The sequence below is a fragment of the Lampetra fluviatilis genome, chromosome 3, assembly GCF_964198595.1.
Source record: "Lampetra fluviatilis chromosome 3, kcLamFluv1.1, whole genome shotgun sequence".
In the NCBI taxonomy this organism is placed as follows: Eukaryota; Metazoa; Chordata; class Hyperoartia; order Petromyzontiformes; family Petromyzontidae; genus Lampetra; species Lampetra fluviatilis.
The window spans coordinates 6,201,478-6,216,279 of NC_136277.1; the positions used below are offsets into that span (position 1 = coordinate 6,201,478).

Here is a 14,802-nt window from a genome sequence, read left to right on the forward strand (position 1 = left end):
AAAGTCAGTCTCGTAATGGGTGACGGAATCACCGGGCCGTTTAACACGACAGTTATTTTGAGCCACACTCTTGTTCACTCAATGAAAGTGTCGCTTCCCCGACTCGTGAGTTCTGTAGAGTCTGCGGCAGACAAAGCCGTAACGTCACAAGCTCGTCAGCATGCGGCCGACTCCGTTTCCGTGATGTCACAGTGCGGAATTACCCCACGCGTTTTCTACTTCACTTTTCGTGCACACGAGCCTCCCAGGTGTGGCACTGCACACATTTGGCGCCAATTCCCAAGACATGCACTACACTCCAGAGTATTAACATTAGACATGCAATTTTATTGAAATGTAGAGAAAGGTTGCAAAATTGTATCTTAATGATATATGCATATTGCTATATTAATAGCGCACAGAACGTTGTTACTACAGTGGCAATGAACACAAGTGAATTAAGATGTTGCTGCGTTAATTATAGTAACGTTGTGTTAGGCGTAAAAAAGTAACGTGTTCGTTGGAAAGATTGCATATTGTTAGAAATTTTGTAATGCAATGAAAGCTGCCGTCTAGCTATCACCACCATCAGCCACAATCCACAGTTTCCGCAGCATTTATTTACAGACTAGCCTATAGCCTGTCCAAGGACGGGTGTATTGCAGTAAATCTGAAATATTCAATCGAAAAAAATGTTTCGGTCATGATTATTAATGAGGGGAGGGTGCTCCATGTAGAGTGACTTCACCCGCTCATTATTATTAATGATAGAGTTAGCATGCCATCAGGGTTCTGGCTTTTTATAAATAAATAATATTAGTTTGAAAAGCCCTCACACGTCCCCTCCCCCACGTGGTCAGCGATTATTTATTTATATTATTTGTGCCCCTCCCCCCAGTGCTGGGACTGGGTGTTTGGAGTCACGTGACAGCTCGGGGCGATCAAGTGGCACCACCTCGTCCAAACGCCGCTCGCGTCTCATTGTGAAAAGTGAGTCAAGAGGCATCTCGTGGTGAGGCAGCTGACAAAAACGATTGTGTCTGTAGAGAAAGGTCTCTTGGAGCACTCCTACGCAGAACACGATGCTTCATTGATAGAAGCGACAGCTAGAGATGAAGGTGGTCAGGTCAGGGAAGTTGCTTCTGAGCAAGACAATGATAGTAAATGTCTGAAGAGACGAGCCGGGGTCTGCGGAGTGGAAAATCATGAGGTGCAGGTCGTGGACAGTGCCAGTCATGAGGATGTTCCTCTCGCACCACTGGCACAGAAAAGAGACCACAGAGTGGCTGAGGGAGAGAGAAGGGTGGTGGTGGTGGTGGGAATAGCAGGCAAGTTCAACAATGGCAGAGGAGAAGAGCAGAAAATGTAAAATCAAGAAGCAGGCCTAGTCCAAATCAAGGCCAGGACAGATGGGAGAGAGAAGTGAAAAAAAGGTCCTAATCTTCTTGCCGCCACGTGTAACATTGAGTTTCTGTAAATTATTTTAAATTGTTCTGATTCACAGAGGCATTGGCATGTGTCGCGTGGTTTCAAATGAACCAAAACATAAAATTACAGCAGAAGCTCTGTTATCCAGCATCATTGTGGAATGGAGGGTGCTGGTTAATCAAACATGCCGGTTATCTGAGAAGCATACTTATTTTTTCAAGCACATACTTTTCAAAAAGCATGTTTTTTTGTACGCATGTTCACCACAAGTATATGTGGTTAATGCAGACATAATTCCTTGCAAAGGGTTTCTGTTTGGTATTTTAATATCTTAACATCTATTGTATTGCTATAAAGGGTTAAACCTATTCTTATATTTTGACACTGGCAAGGGAGGTCCCATGACACCTTGAATAATTTGAAAGCTTATCATCTTGTCCGACTTCTCTTTTTATAATATGAAATGTAGTAATTCATTTAATCTTAGTGTGGATTTTTCCATTTTCATAAGTGTTTTTTGTAAAAAATTATACTTCTGCTTCGGATTTTTTTTCTTCTTTGAGAGCTTGGATGGCCGTGTAATAATGTGGTTGTATATGAGTTGCATATAAGATCACAGCCCCAAGTGATTATTGGAAGGAGGGACTTCGTACAGGCAGAGTGCGAGACTCAGCGTGGCTAGTCCAAATGTCCTGTAGGCTAGGCCATGCCTCCATGAGAGGTTGAGAGGGAGCTCAGGTTTGTGTTGTTCTGAGCACGTGAGTTACACTCACTTAGAGTTCCTACAATCGAATTTCTTCCATGCCAAATTTTTGGTCGATAACACATTTACAAGAGTTGATCAAATTCTGACCAATAAAGGTTCAATAATTTTCAAGACTACATTTAACATCAAAACGTGACGATTCACTGATCAATGTTGGATAAAGATATATACGCACAGATGGTCAAATCCAGAAGGTGCCCTGTACCCAGTGATTCAAAGCTCCTTGATCCTTAAGCATCTCAACAAATGCCATAGCTGATGGATTTAGAGCTGCTGGTGCCCATGGTTTAACTGCACCACGCTGGTCAGAGCGGGTTGGTGCAGGGAACACAGATTGTCTGACGGGTATCAGTGCCCTATCCAGCGCAGCTGTTCAGGTCTACAAGGCATTCAAAAAACCTCTTGTTGAAGAAGCAGCATTTTATAATGCATCATCATTTACCAAGGATCCTTGTGACTCGAATCACGTGCAGTTTTAAATAACACTTTTTGCAATACAGAATTAGTGGCATGCGTTAATAAATGCAATGTTGTACATTGTACTGAACAAATGTCCAAAAAATATTCAATGTAACATAAACATTGAGGTATCCTTTTGTAACTCATGTTGACCGACACACAGATTTATACTATTTTATGGATGGGATCCAAACAGACTGGAGCTTTCCAGGAACATGTGTTTAGTGGCGTGACCTGATTATGGTTAAATATGGTCGGAGACTTGAGGCATCGCCAGCTTTATATGATACGATAATTGACTTAGTTTGTTTTTGAGTTTAGTGTGCGGTGCTGTTATGACGTATAGTCTCTTGTATGAATACTGACATATAACACACTTCAGGTCACGCTTCTGGTCTTCCTTACCGGGCTTGACATTGTCACTCAAGACGTTGATGTACGCATCACGGTCACTGCGGCAGTGCTCATGGTGGAAGCCAAGCGCGTGCATGAACTCGTGCAGAACGACACCCTTGGACACCTTCCCAGGCTCCAGGGAGAGCACCTGGTCTCCGCCCTGACGGCCCAGGAATGACCAGTTCCTGCAGCGACAACTTCAGCCTGAGCACGGGGCCCCATTCACTCACCACACAAACCTCCACAGTCACTGAGCACCAGCCATGGGCTTCCGGCACATGACAGCACAGGCTTCTCATGTGAGCAGTGGACAGCAGTTTTACAGCCCCACAGGAGCTCTTGAAATCTCGAAATCCTTCCACCATCTCTGGGCTAGTGTCTGGCTCTGTAATAACTGTGTAGCCGTGCCTCTGCATTGTCCGTGTCTTACCCTTCCCGTGCATGGATGTAGATGTAGTCGGCCTCTTTAGAGTCTTTAGGGCGAGGGATGAACCGGACGCATGTTTTCTTCTCAAACTCCAGTGCCGCCTCCTCGATCTTCTTGACGTCGCGCTCGTCTGCATGTCACACGCCGGGCGTGAGAGGCGTTCGTGCAAAGGACTCATGCCGAGAGCAACCAATGCTGCTGTGGCGGCGATGTGAGTGGTGGCGGCGCTGGGCTCCCCGGGGAAGGCCTGTGGGACCGCTCCTCCGCCTCTCCCTGCGCTTACACTCGGTAGCAAGAGACGTCGCTCATTCAAACCACGGCACTGCTTTATTTGAGTTGACAGTAACTTGCCGTTCATTGAGAACTGCTTTTCTTTCATGGCCACTGCTGGTGAGATGCTGTAATCTGGTCGTTTTAGATTAGTATCATAATTACTACTGGTTTAACGGCACCACCGATGGCGATGTTAAATGCCTCACCTGGTATACAGGAGGTCGTGGGTTCAATCGTGACCCTGACGCCTGCTGTATATTTGGAGTTTGCATGTTATCATAGTCACATGGATTTTTCTCTGGGTTCTCTGGTTTTTCCCTTTACGTTTAGAAACATGAGTTTAGAGTATTTGGCTACGATACATTTTCACATCATAAACCACTTCGTTGAGCTATAATTTGTGACCAGGTCACTTATGACAAAGAGCTGAAAAGCGTAGTGGGCCTGACCTGGTAAAATAAAAAAATAGTTTGGTTTAAGTTATTGACTTAACACTCATTTCTTGGGTCTCCACTGCATGTATTTGACAGCAGATAGAGAACAAACATCGTTATCTGTCCTTTCGAATTGGTATCCATCCCTTCTAATGTCTAATCAAGCTGTGTTGAGTGAGTGGCACTGCTTCAGATAAAGTCCTGAGCGGAGTCCCTATGTGAGTGAAATCTCAGCCCCGCGGTCCCCCGCCTGGCGACGCGAGGAATCTCCACGATCCGCGGTGGCGACGCGAGCCTCCCTAGCGCCGCTCTGCGCTCTCCGTGTCGTGTGCACTGCTTCCTCTGCTCCATGGGCCCCAATGCGACATTCCCATCAGTCACGCACGCTGGGTATGTGCTGCACGTCACTGGCTCCTACATGCACGGTGCCATGCGTGTATCTCGAGTCACGACCGATGTAAGTCAATGACTCGAGGCCTGGTTACAGGCCACTGTGCGTGATGATGCCGTGTGTATATTGACACTTAGATTTGTGTGTCCTCTTCATCTCAGAGTCGGTCTGCTTCCTGGGCTATGTGGATGTATTTCCTATAGAGAGCTGCAGATAATTCCTCCAATAATCTTCAGATTCTATCTTAATCATCAGTTCTGTTTCCATATTTCTCCCTTAGGATGACCAATAGTGAAATGTCAATCAACAACTCATTTTCCTGCAGCTATTTCAATGCAGCGTCAATCATTCAGCATTTGGGGGATGTGGCTTGATTCTCACGCGGATTCCAGTAACCAGGCGACATCCAATAGAGACTAAGACACCGAGTTGGGTTTCTTTCTCAGGGACAAACTCTGTCGCTGACTCTCCGCTCATCACCAGCTTTCCACAGCCACCTCCACGCCCAGTCACGTGATTATCAATCCACAGAGCATAGTCTGGTCACCTTCCAGTTACAGGGTGAACAATGCACAGGAGGAGCAAGGAAGGAGGAGGAGGCGAGGCCACTCACAGAAGGCGAGGGACACTTTGTAGGGGACGTAGATTCGGCCGTCCCCGGCCTTGGGCCACTTCTGCATGGAGCGACGCGTGGGGTGGACGGCGATGTCTCCCCACTCGAGCGTGTAGTCTGGGTGAGACGGGACAGCGTCACTCACACTGACTGGCACTCTCACACTCAATCACACTCCACTCACTTTCCGTGAGACACTGTCACTCACACTCACTGTAAGAACGTGAGACACTATAATCACTGTTATACTCACTGTGACACACTCACTCTTATTGATTGGAAAGGCATACTCACTGGGATACATTTACAAGTTGCGTGAAAGTGCCTAATCTTGACACACGCTGAGTGTAAGTGACACACACTGAGTGTAAGTGACACACGCTGAGTGTAAGTGACACGCGCTGAGTGTAAGTGACACACACTGACTGTAAGTGACACACACTGTGTAAGTGACACGCTGAGTGTAAGTGACACACACTGAGGGTAAGTGACACACTGAGTGTAAGTGACACACACTGAGTGTAAGTGACACACGCTGAGTGTAAGTGACACACGCTGAGTGTAAGTGACACCCACGCTGAGTGTAAGTGACACACGCTGAGTGTAAGTGACACACGCTGAGTGTAAGTGACACGCTGAGTGTAAGTGACACCCACGCTGAGTGTAAGTGACACACGCTGAGTGTAAGTGACACACGCTGAGTGTAAGTGACACACGCTGAGTGTAAGTGACACCCACGCTGAGTGTAAGTGGCACACACGCTGAGTGTGACACACGCTGAGTGTAAGTGACACACTGAGTGTAAGTGACACACACACTGTGTAAGTGACACACACTCAGTGTGAGTGGCACACGCTGAGTGTAAGTGACACACACACTGTGTAAGTGACACACTGAGTATAAGTAACACACGCTGAGTGTAAGTGACACACGCTGAGTGTAAGTGACACACACACTGTGTAAGTGACACGCTGAGTGTAAGTGACACACACTGAGTGTAAGTGACACACACTGAGTGTAAGTGACACACGCTGAGTGTAAGTGACACACGCTGAGTGTAAGTGACACACACTGAGTGTAAGTGACACGCTGAGTGTAAGTGACACACACTGAGGGTAAGTGACACACTGAGTGTAAGTGACACACACTGAGTGTAAGTGACACACGCTGAGTGTAAGTGACACGCCGAGTGTAAGTGACACGCCGAGTGTAAATGACACACACTGACTGTAAGTGACACACACACTGTGTAAGTGACACGCTGAGTGTAAGTGATACACACTGAGGGTAAGTGACACACGCTCAGTGTAAGTGACACACTGAGTGTAAGTGACACCACACTGAGTGTAAGTGACACCACACGGAGTGCTCCTCACCTCGTTTCTCAGTCTCCACCTTCAGCTTCTCTCTCAGCTGCGCTCACAGCGAGAGACAGGGAGACAGAGTGGAGGGGTAGAGATGCACACACGTTTCCTGCTGCACTCGTCTTCACGTCACTCTCGTCGTCAATGTCACTGCCCGTGTCCCATTGCGTGTGCCGAGCCGTGCTCATTGCCAGGGCTCCTTCATCATTCATCCTCAAGAGCTCCGTCAAAGTCGCCATCTGACTACCTCCATGCTTTGTGCCTATGTCCGGACGTTGTAAATCTCCATCACGATATTCTGGTGCTGTTCAATGACACGTGGCACCAACCTCTCGCCGTCAGTTGAAGGGACTCTGTGGGGCCTGAAACCCGCTACCGTGACGAGACAGCGGCACGCCCTGCTCCAGCCCTTTAGCATCACAGCCAGGAAGACGACTGGCCAAGCAGAAGGAGCACGAACCCGCTTCATGGAAACAGTGGCACAACAACTCCCTTACACAACACCCCCCTGACACAACACCCCCTGGCACGACACCCCCCTGACACGACACCCCCCTGGCACGACACCCCCCTGACACGACACCCCCCTGGCACGACACCCCCCTGACACGACACCCCCCTGACACAACACCCCCCTGACACAACAACCCCCTGACACAACACCCCCCTGACACAACACCCCCCTGACACAACACCCCCCTGACACAACACCCCCCTGACACAACACCCCCCTGACACGACACCCCCCTGACACAACACCCCCCTAACACAACACCCCCCTGGCACAACACCCCCCTGACACGACACCCCCTGACACAGGCGGGCATGGAGCACTTGAGCCACAAGATTAAAAGGCGGGAGTGGGAGCTCGAAGTCACGTGATCTCCCTCCCTACAGAGTCTACGATGAGCGGGGCGGACGAGGAGGTGGGGAGGTCGGAACGGGAAAGAGAGGGGCAGAGACCCTCGGTGGTCAAGCGGCAGCGGAATGAGGAGTGGTGGAAGGCCGCCTGCTAAGCCCACCAGCCGCGTGTGGGTCAACTCGTTCATTAGGGGGTTCGCTGTCCTCCTCCTCCCTCTCCCTGGCTTCTCCTCAGCCTGCTGCTGATTCCTCCCTCTCCGTGTCCCCTCCCCATGTGAATCTTCCTCACCCCCCTAATGCGAGCTCCCCACTTGGATGGGGGCCTCTTCCCCTTCCCCCTCCCCCTGCCGTGTGGTGCTGTGACGTCACAATGGATTACCGCCGACGTTCTGTAGCCCGTTACTGGGATGTCTCGGCGTGTTGCATCGCGGTCGCGTTTTGTTGTCGTAAAGAAAATTCGTCGTCTGAGAATTGTAGCTGGCAGTGTGCACATGGACGTGTGTAGGCCGTGTCGTCAATCCACTGCTGTATGAGGGCTTCCTCACGCCGTGCAGGTTGGGGGGGTAATTTGACCATACTTCACCATACTTCACCACACTGGTCATTGTGGGTTCATGAAAGTAAGGAGAATAGACATGGGAGTATTTATTGCGCGATAATACTTCTACATTGCCCTCTCCTCCCACAATACAGCTCCAATAATGTTTTATTATTTTATTTGTCGATGTTTAGCTCCACAACTGTGTTTGTCAATACAAGGAGAGTGGGATCCCACTGACCACGTCCGGGTGTAACGACGCACGACTGCCGTGCAAGAAGCGCAGCGTGGACGCGTGGGGCGCAGCGTGGACGCGTGGGGCGCGGCGTGGACGCGTGGAGCGCAGCGCTGCAGCGAGCGCTGTGTCGTGTCGCTCTACGAGCGACAGGCCGGGCAACGCGCTCGTCACGACGCCCCCCGTGCACCACGCGGCACCCCCGTGCACCGTGCGCGGTGCCGCGCTGGAGCCGAGGGAGCCCCGGCAGCCGCCTCACCTCAGGGAGGATTTCCTGCAGCGCCTTTTCATCCAGCTTGGCTCCCGGCTGCAGCGTCTGGGGGCAAAGCAGCGACGAGTCATCTTCTCACTCTCACCCAGAGAAATCCGTGTATCCCATTTGCAAGTCCAGCGTGTGAACCATTACATTGTGACAGCTCCACTCGTTTCTCACAAAAGAAAAAAAAATACATACCTGATTGTAAGTGCCACACACTGAGTGCTCTGTGATAGTTGTGCGACAATGCCTGAGTGCATTGCTTGACATTTCTCTCCATGCTGCAAACTGGTAACCATTATTTATCAGCTATACGGGGAACAAAGACCCCCCGTATAACTTTTAACATATTGTTGGGGCAAATGCTGTTAGAGAGCACCCATGAAGGCTGGCACAGCACACGACAGGGTGAGTAGCCAGCACCACGCCCAACCGCCTTTGTCTCCCCTATGCTGATGGTTACCCACTGCATCAGGTACTCATTAAAGGCTGATTCGACAAAGGGGAGGCCCAGGACCGGTTCAGATACTCGTCACAGATGGTCGTGAACGGGAATCAAACATATGTCGCCAGTTTAGAAGCACAGTGCACTAACCACTACACCACTGATCGCCACTACGCTAGACATAGATACCCAGGAACACCCACACACTCGCACATAAAGACACAGACACTGAGGTACACTTGGACACTACAAAGACACAAAGCAGTACAACAAGCAGGTTCGGGAACCTGTCTTGCTTAGCGTAATCTTACAGAGTGCTAGTACGCTTGTATACAGAAGTGATGAAGCAAGTAAAACAACACCAGCTAGCCTGCACCAAACCCTAGCAGCAGCCAGCAGTGCTAAGAGAATGAGAACATGAGATGCTCAATGGAGTTCCTGAAGAAGCTCTCAGCATGTTGATTCAAATGTCGGACATCACTCTGAACATGCGGTGCAAACCAAAAAAACATCACACAGCCATGCAGCACATCAGCAAAAAACTAAACAGTTGTAAAAACCCCATAATTAACAATATAACATAACATTGGCAATTCCAGTTCCTGCCATCATATTCAACGATTTTATTATCATTAATGTTCTTGGCACAATATATAATCTGAACTGTCATGGTATGGCTGCATCATTAATCTGGTTCAGGAGGCATCCAGCTTGGTTTACAGTCCATGCGAAAACGCATTCTTGAACTCCAAATATTGATCACTACTCTACAAAGCACACATTTGGCCAAAATCGGGAAACTGCTGTGGAGCATCCAGTTCCTATATCGCTGCAATTTATAGACGTATATGTAAAGCCGTCAGGTTGATGATCCAGCACTCACTAATTCACTTAGGTCACTTTCTCACCAGTGGTCAGTCGTCTCTTTATCACTCTTCTATCACTACGACTTTGATTACTGTGCCCACGAACTTGGCTGATTGAGTGTCCTCAAGTTGATGAATTGGTCTATCACACATACCGCATTGAACCACCATACTGCACGTCAAACACTTCTCTCTCTCTGCTTCTTCCTTACTCTGCTTCACATGGGAATTCACTTCCATCGTCGAGTTCGCACAAACTCAATTCCATCATAATCCCCTCGTTGCGAACTCACTGCACAGAGACCACTTTTAAAATACAGTAACTGCATCTTACAACTTCTGGCAAAAAAAAAACATTCTAGCCTTTACATTTTCCCGTTCACATAACTGTTTAATAAAGCTTTGTGTTAATAAAAAAACATCTAAAACATAGTTAATAATATACACAACATACACTGTAATGCATAAAACTAAATTGAAACAAGTCCAGCGACTTATATCTCCCACGAATATAAGAGAGCTCACCTTTCTCCGAATACCAGCCGTGATGGAGATCATGGTTAAACTCCTCACCAGTTCAGAAATGGGATTGAGAATGTTCTCCAGAGCCACAAAGTCTTTGTATGAAGGCCTGTTTATAAGGTCCGTCAGGAGGGCAATGGCACCTAGAGATCAGAGATGATGCTGTTAAATGCTAAATAAACACGACTTGTTTAATGCGCACACACACACGTATAAAACAATGGTAGATTTTGAAATGCAAGAACTGTGCAACCACATGAAAAACAATGCATCGCATTGGAATAAGCCGTTTAAAAAGGTGTTGCTATTTTATTTATTGCCGTTTTAAAACAGTTATTCGTAGTTTGGTTGGACAACTTTTTACTTCTGCATTATTACTTATTCTGTGAAAAGAGGTTATTTTGCGGACAGCTGTGGGACAGTGGGAGGTACGTTGTCATGAGCGGAGCAGACCATGTTTTTAAAGAAACGGCGTTTATTTACAGTGAGCTAAGTCAAAGCAAAAACAGCGTAGCATCTATAATTATTTACACGCGTTTCCGATTTCCATATTAATCCAAAACATCTTATAATCAAGCCTAGGTACCAAATTTCCGATTATCCTGGAAAAGTCTTAAGATTAATCCGCAAATGTGACGTCACAGGGATTTGCTTTTACTCAGTCATCTTGATTATACGTAACATTACTTTTGCTTGGTAATGAAACTGTATACATGTGTACAGCTACATTATTGTTTAACAGAATGATTTTTGTTTTAAAGTTAACAATTCAAAAGGCACTGTCTGCGCATGCGTGGGACACACGGCCGGGGTGATCGGTGGTGTGACGTCAGCGCGACGCACGAAACGATATCCACGCAGAGACGCGGGCTGACGTCATCACGCAGACGCGCACGATGACGTCAGCAAGTAGACGTGCACCGCGACGTCATCGTACAGACTCGTACGATGATGTCATCACGCGCACGATAACGTCCCCACCGAAGCCTGTGGTCGCACTCGCGTTGCGTGATTTGCTCTAAGCGCGATGACATCATCGCGTCCTCTTTCAGTCCCACAGGGTGACGTTCCGCGTCCAAATCATAGGCGTGGCTTAAGGGATGATGACGCGACGCGTAGACGTCGGGTTAAATTATAAATAAATGGGAAACCACCTTCCGGACAATTATCCCAATAAAATGAAGGTCACTCATGCAATATTTTGGCTCCCTTGGTTTGTGTTGGACTCTCAACTTTAGAAATATTTTTCGAGAATTAAATCCGGGTTTTATTGGTAGGGCCTTCCATCTTCCAGAAGATGAGTTCCTTATTCATCTGTATAGGACCAGCGTATTCTGGAAGACTATTCGAGACTAGATGTCCACGTTTTATTGGTCGAATCTTCCTTCTTCGGGGAGACTGGATGTGCAGAGGTTATTTTCCAAAATACTGGGGTAAAAAAAATGTTATTGTCCAAAGTTCAACAATTTTTGGGAATGTCCTTGCCGCGGAGCATTTTTTGCTTTCAGTCATTTTATGCTCCGCCATACCGTTGGGAGATACAGAGCGTGACGGGACAGATACGTGAATATTTTATACATCGTAAATTAATGTTATTAAAATTACATTTAGCGCATGTATTAAATGTATCACGAATGTATTAAAACAGTCCGAAATATGGCCAACCCCCCCCCCAAATCCGAAATTTTAAATCCAAAACGTAATCTAATCAATAAGTCGTAGCACTGCCCGTGTATTTGAGTGGGATTCACGGCCAGGGTGGAGGGTGGGTGGGGGGAGGCGTGACGCCATCGCGAAGCGCGAACCCGGATCAACGCTGTGGGATGCGGGTGACGTCATCACGCAGGTGTGCACGGTGACATCACTACCGCGCACTTGCCTGCCCTTGCACCGGCCAGCCAGCAAAACTTTTCTCTAATAGAGTATGATACGATACCTGGGGGATATTAACATAACCTCAGACGATATTGCCAAAGATAAGCTGAGAAGCTTTACAAGATAACTCAGAAGATACAGAACACAAGTGAACTCTGTAACCACGCTAGCTATACTCAACGCAACTGTGTACTAGCAACATTAACTTCACTGAACACTATGTTACACATTCGTCAATAACAGTGCCATAAAAAGGAATGTTTTGGCCAATCGTCTCTATCCATTTAACATAAATCTATGCAAGGCCATTGCCTGAAACATCACCTATTGTATACTTTTCTTTTTTTAGGCAGTGTTATTTAATACGTTTAAGTTTTTAATGGTTCCCGTGCACCACTACCAACGCAGGAGCATCACCAAACAATGGTGGTTAAGTTACACTCTACACGACTTCACTCTGCGCTCTTCACCCTGGACTAACCCAACAGCTCAAGTTATATCAACAGGGTCCCTGGCTCCATGCTGGAACCTGCCAGAGGCTTCTATCCAATCCTTACCCTGTTGCTGCCCCTGGTTTGAGCACGGCTCCGCAGGTGCTGAGTCGTGCTGTGAGTCACTAATCAAACCGGCGTGCAGTCTTCTAACAAACCAATGACGAACCTCCAAAATGCTGCAAGACCGCACTACAATGAAACATAAACTAAAATGTTCTGCGTGACCTTAAGTAACACAATGTGAAGGAATGCAGTAAATTAAACAGATCCCTGCATGACTTTGGCCATGAGCGAGCTACAATGGCAAGCGTCTCTCACAGGCTTACACAGTAAACACATTCACAATCTCCCCTTCACTTTCAATATATTTACCTGTCATCATTACTATCATTATTAGCATATTCATGACCATCATCATCCTTGTCGTCACCATGTATTTACACATATTGTACCATACAGAATATTCTAGGGCGCTTCTCTCAAGTCAAGGCATCAATTTATATAAATTACACAGCACCACTTTGTGGTCCCCTTATCTTAGGGCACCATCAAATATATTTGAGCAAATGTAACGACTGCCAGCAGTAGCGAAACAAACGGGAACAACTGTGGACCGGTTTTATCCTTATTAGGGCTAATCAGCACGTTATAATCACCAATTTTCACGGTTGCGAAGTCTACCTACAGTTGTCTCCGTTTCACTGCTACCAGTTGGTCAGATTTGCGCAAATGCATCCTCAGGGAAAACAGCGACAATGCTGCCGATGATGGACGAGGCAGAAATCTGACCCAGTGCCCGGGACCCTCCCACGATCCAGGGGCTGCCACGGGCACAGCCAACAAGCGCCGACTGCAGTGGCGACGCGGCACCGGTGTGGTGCCTCCCAGGCAGGCTGCAGATGCGAGTTCCCGCTGACGTACAGACAGCTGTATACTGTGCAGGAATCTGCTGGGTTACCCTGTGCGTTACAGATGATGTCCAGGTCCTGCTCAGTGGAGATCCTGGCCAGCGTTTCTAGAGCGCACAGCTTGCAGGGAGCGTCGGGCACGTCCAGGTAGCAGGCCATCACGTCCGCCGCTCGCTCCTGAAGGAAGCACGGCTTCAGCTCCGGCTCCATGCTCAGGTTGTACAGGGTTGTGATGGCAAACCTCAGCGTGTTTTTTGATTCCTGGAAATGCAATTATATACATTAAAATATGTATACAGATACTCCCTGAGTTACGATGGTCCGACTTACGATATTTCGATCTTACGATGGCGTTCACGTATGCAGACGAACATAATCTGGGTGAGTACAGTACAATATGATACGTTACGATACGTTCAATGCATGTATGATACGTAGCTTTAGCGATTTCATTTTAGGGTTACCAAGATATGATACGTTCAATGCATGTTAAAAGTTTTTTTATAACAGATAGGATTGTTTCCTGAAAAAAACTTTCTATTAAATTGCAGTTCATATAGGTAGGCTAATAATTTACCCTGTTTTTTACTTTCAATTTTACTGTGCAATACAGTATTGTAATTAATAAATACATACAGTATACAGTTTATACAGTACGGTACTATAAATTGCTGTTTTGCTAAATTATCACCATTCTTTAAGACTCCTGGGTAGGCTAGGCCATCTTCGACTTACGGTATTTTCGACTTAGATGGGGTCGTTGTAACGCATCTCCATCGTAAGTAGAGGACTACCTGTATTTGAGTAAATACAGCGCTTAGCATGTCACGCTGTATATCTGCGATCACTTTGTTTTTGCTATCCACGTAAAAATAATTTACACTTCTATAGCGCCTTTCACAAAGAGGTCACAAGGCGATGTACTAGACACACGTGCACACACAGGCACAACGCACACCAACCAGAACCAACCCCAAAACAAATAATTTCCTTAAAAATAACATCTTAAGAAGTGATTTGAATAAAGCGAGGGGGTGGGAGACAGTAGAGCGAACGTTCAGTGGAAGTGAATTCCACAACCTGGGGCCCACACAAGGAAGGGTCCGGTCACCCAAGGCGTCAATAACAAAGATGTCATCGCTGACCCTTCACAAGCACCGCCGGGCTTCCACTACCGCACACAGCGTGGTACACGCCAAACAGAATCATCTCAAGGTGGCTGTAGCCCAGTCTGTGACGGCGCAAGCGTTACAAACAATGCAACACCTCATC

The 14,802-nt window shown here is 47.3% G+C and overlaps 1 protein-coding gene across 1 annotated transcript in view; it reads right to left on the bottom strand.

Annotated features, from left to right (window-relative positions):
* The window catches only part of LOC144947815 (uncharacterized), a 127,269-nt gene that overhangs the window by 62,072 nt on the left and 50,395 nt on the right, over positions 1-14,802 (bottom strand). Inside the window, exons 7-13 of the mRNA XM_078877171.1 lie at positions 13,581-13,791; positions 10,257-10,396; positions 8,424-8,480; positions 6,543-6,579; positions 5,167-5,283; positions 3,459-3,585; positions 3,038-3,213 (exon numbers count right to left, since the gene is read on the bottom strand). Of these exons, the coding sequence (XP_078733297.1) occupies positions 3,038-3,213; positions 3,459-3,585; positions 5,167-5,283; positions 6,543-6,579; positions 8,424-8,480; positions 10,257-10,396; positions 13,581-13,791 (865 nt within the window). The remainder of the gene's footprint in view (positions 1-3,037; positions 3,214-3,458; positions 3,586-5,166; positions 5,284-6,542; positions 6,580-8,423; positions 8,481-10,256; positions 10,397-13,580; positions 13,792-14,802) is intronic.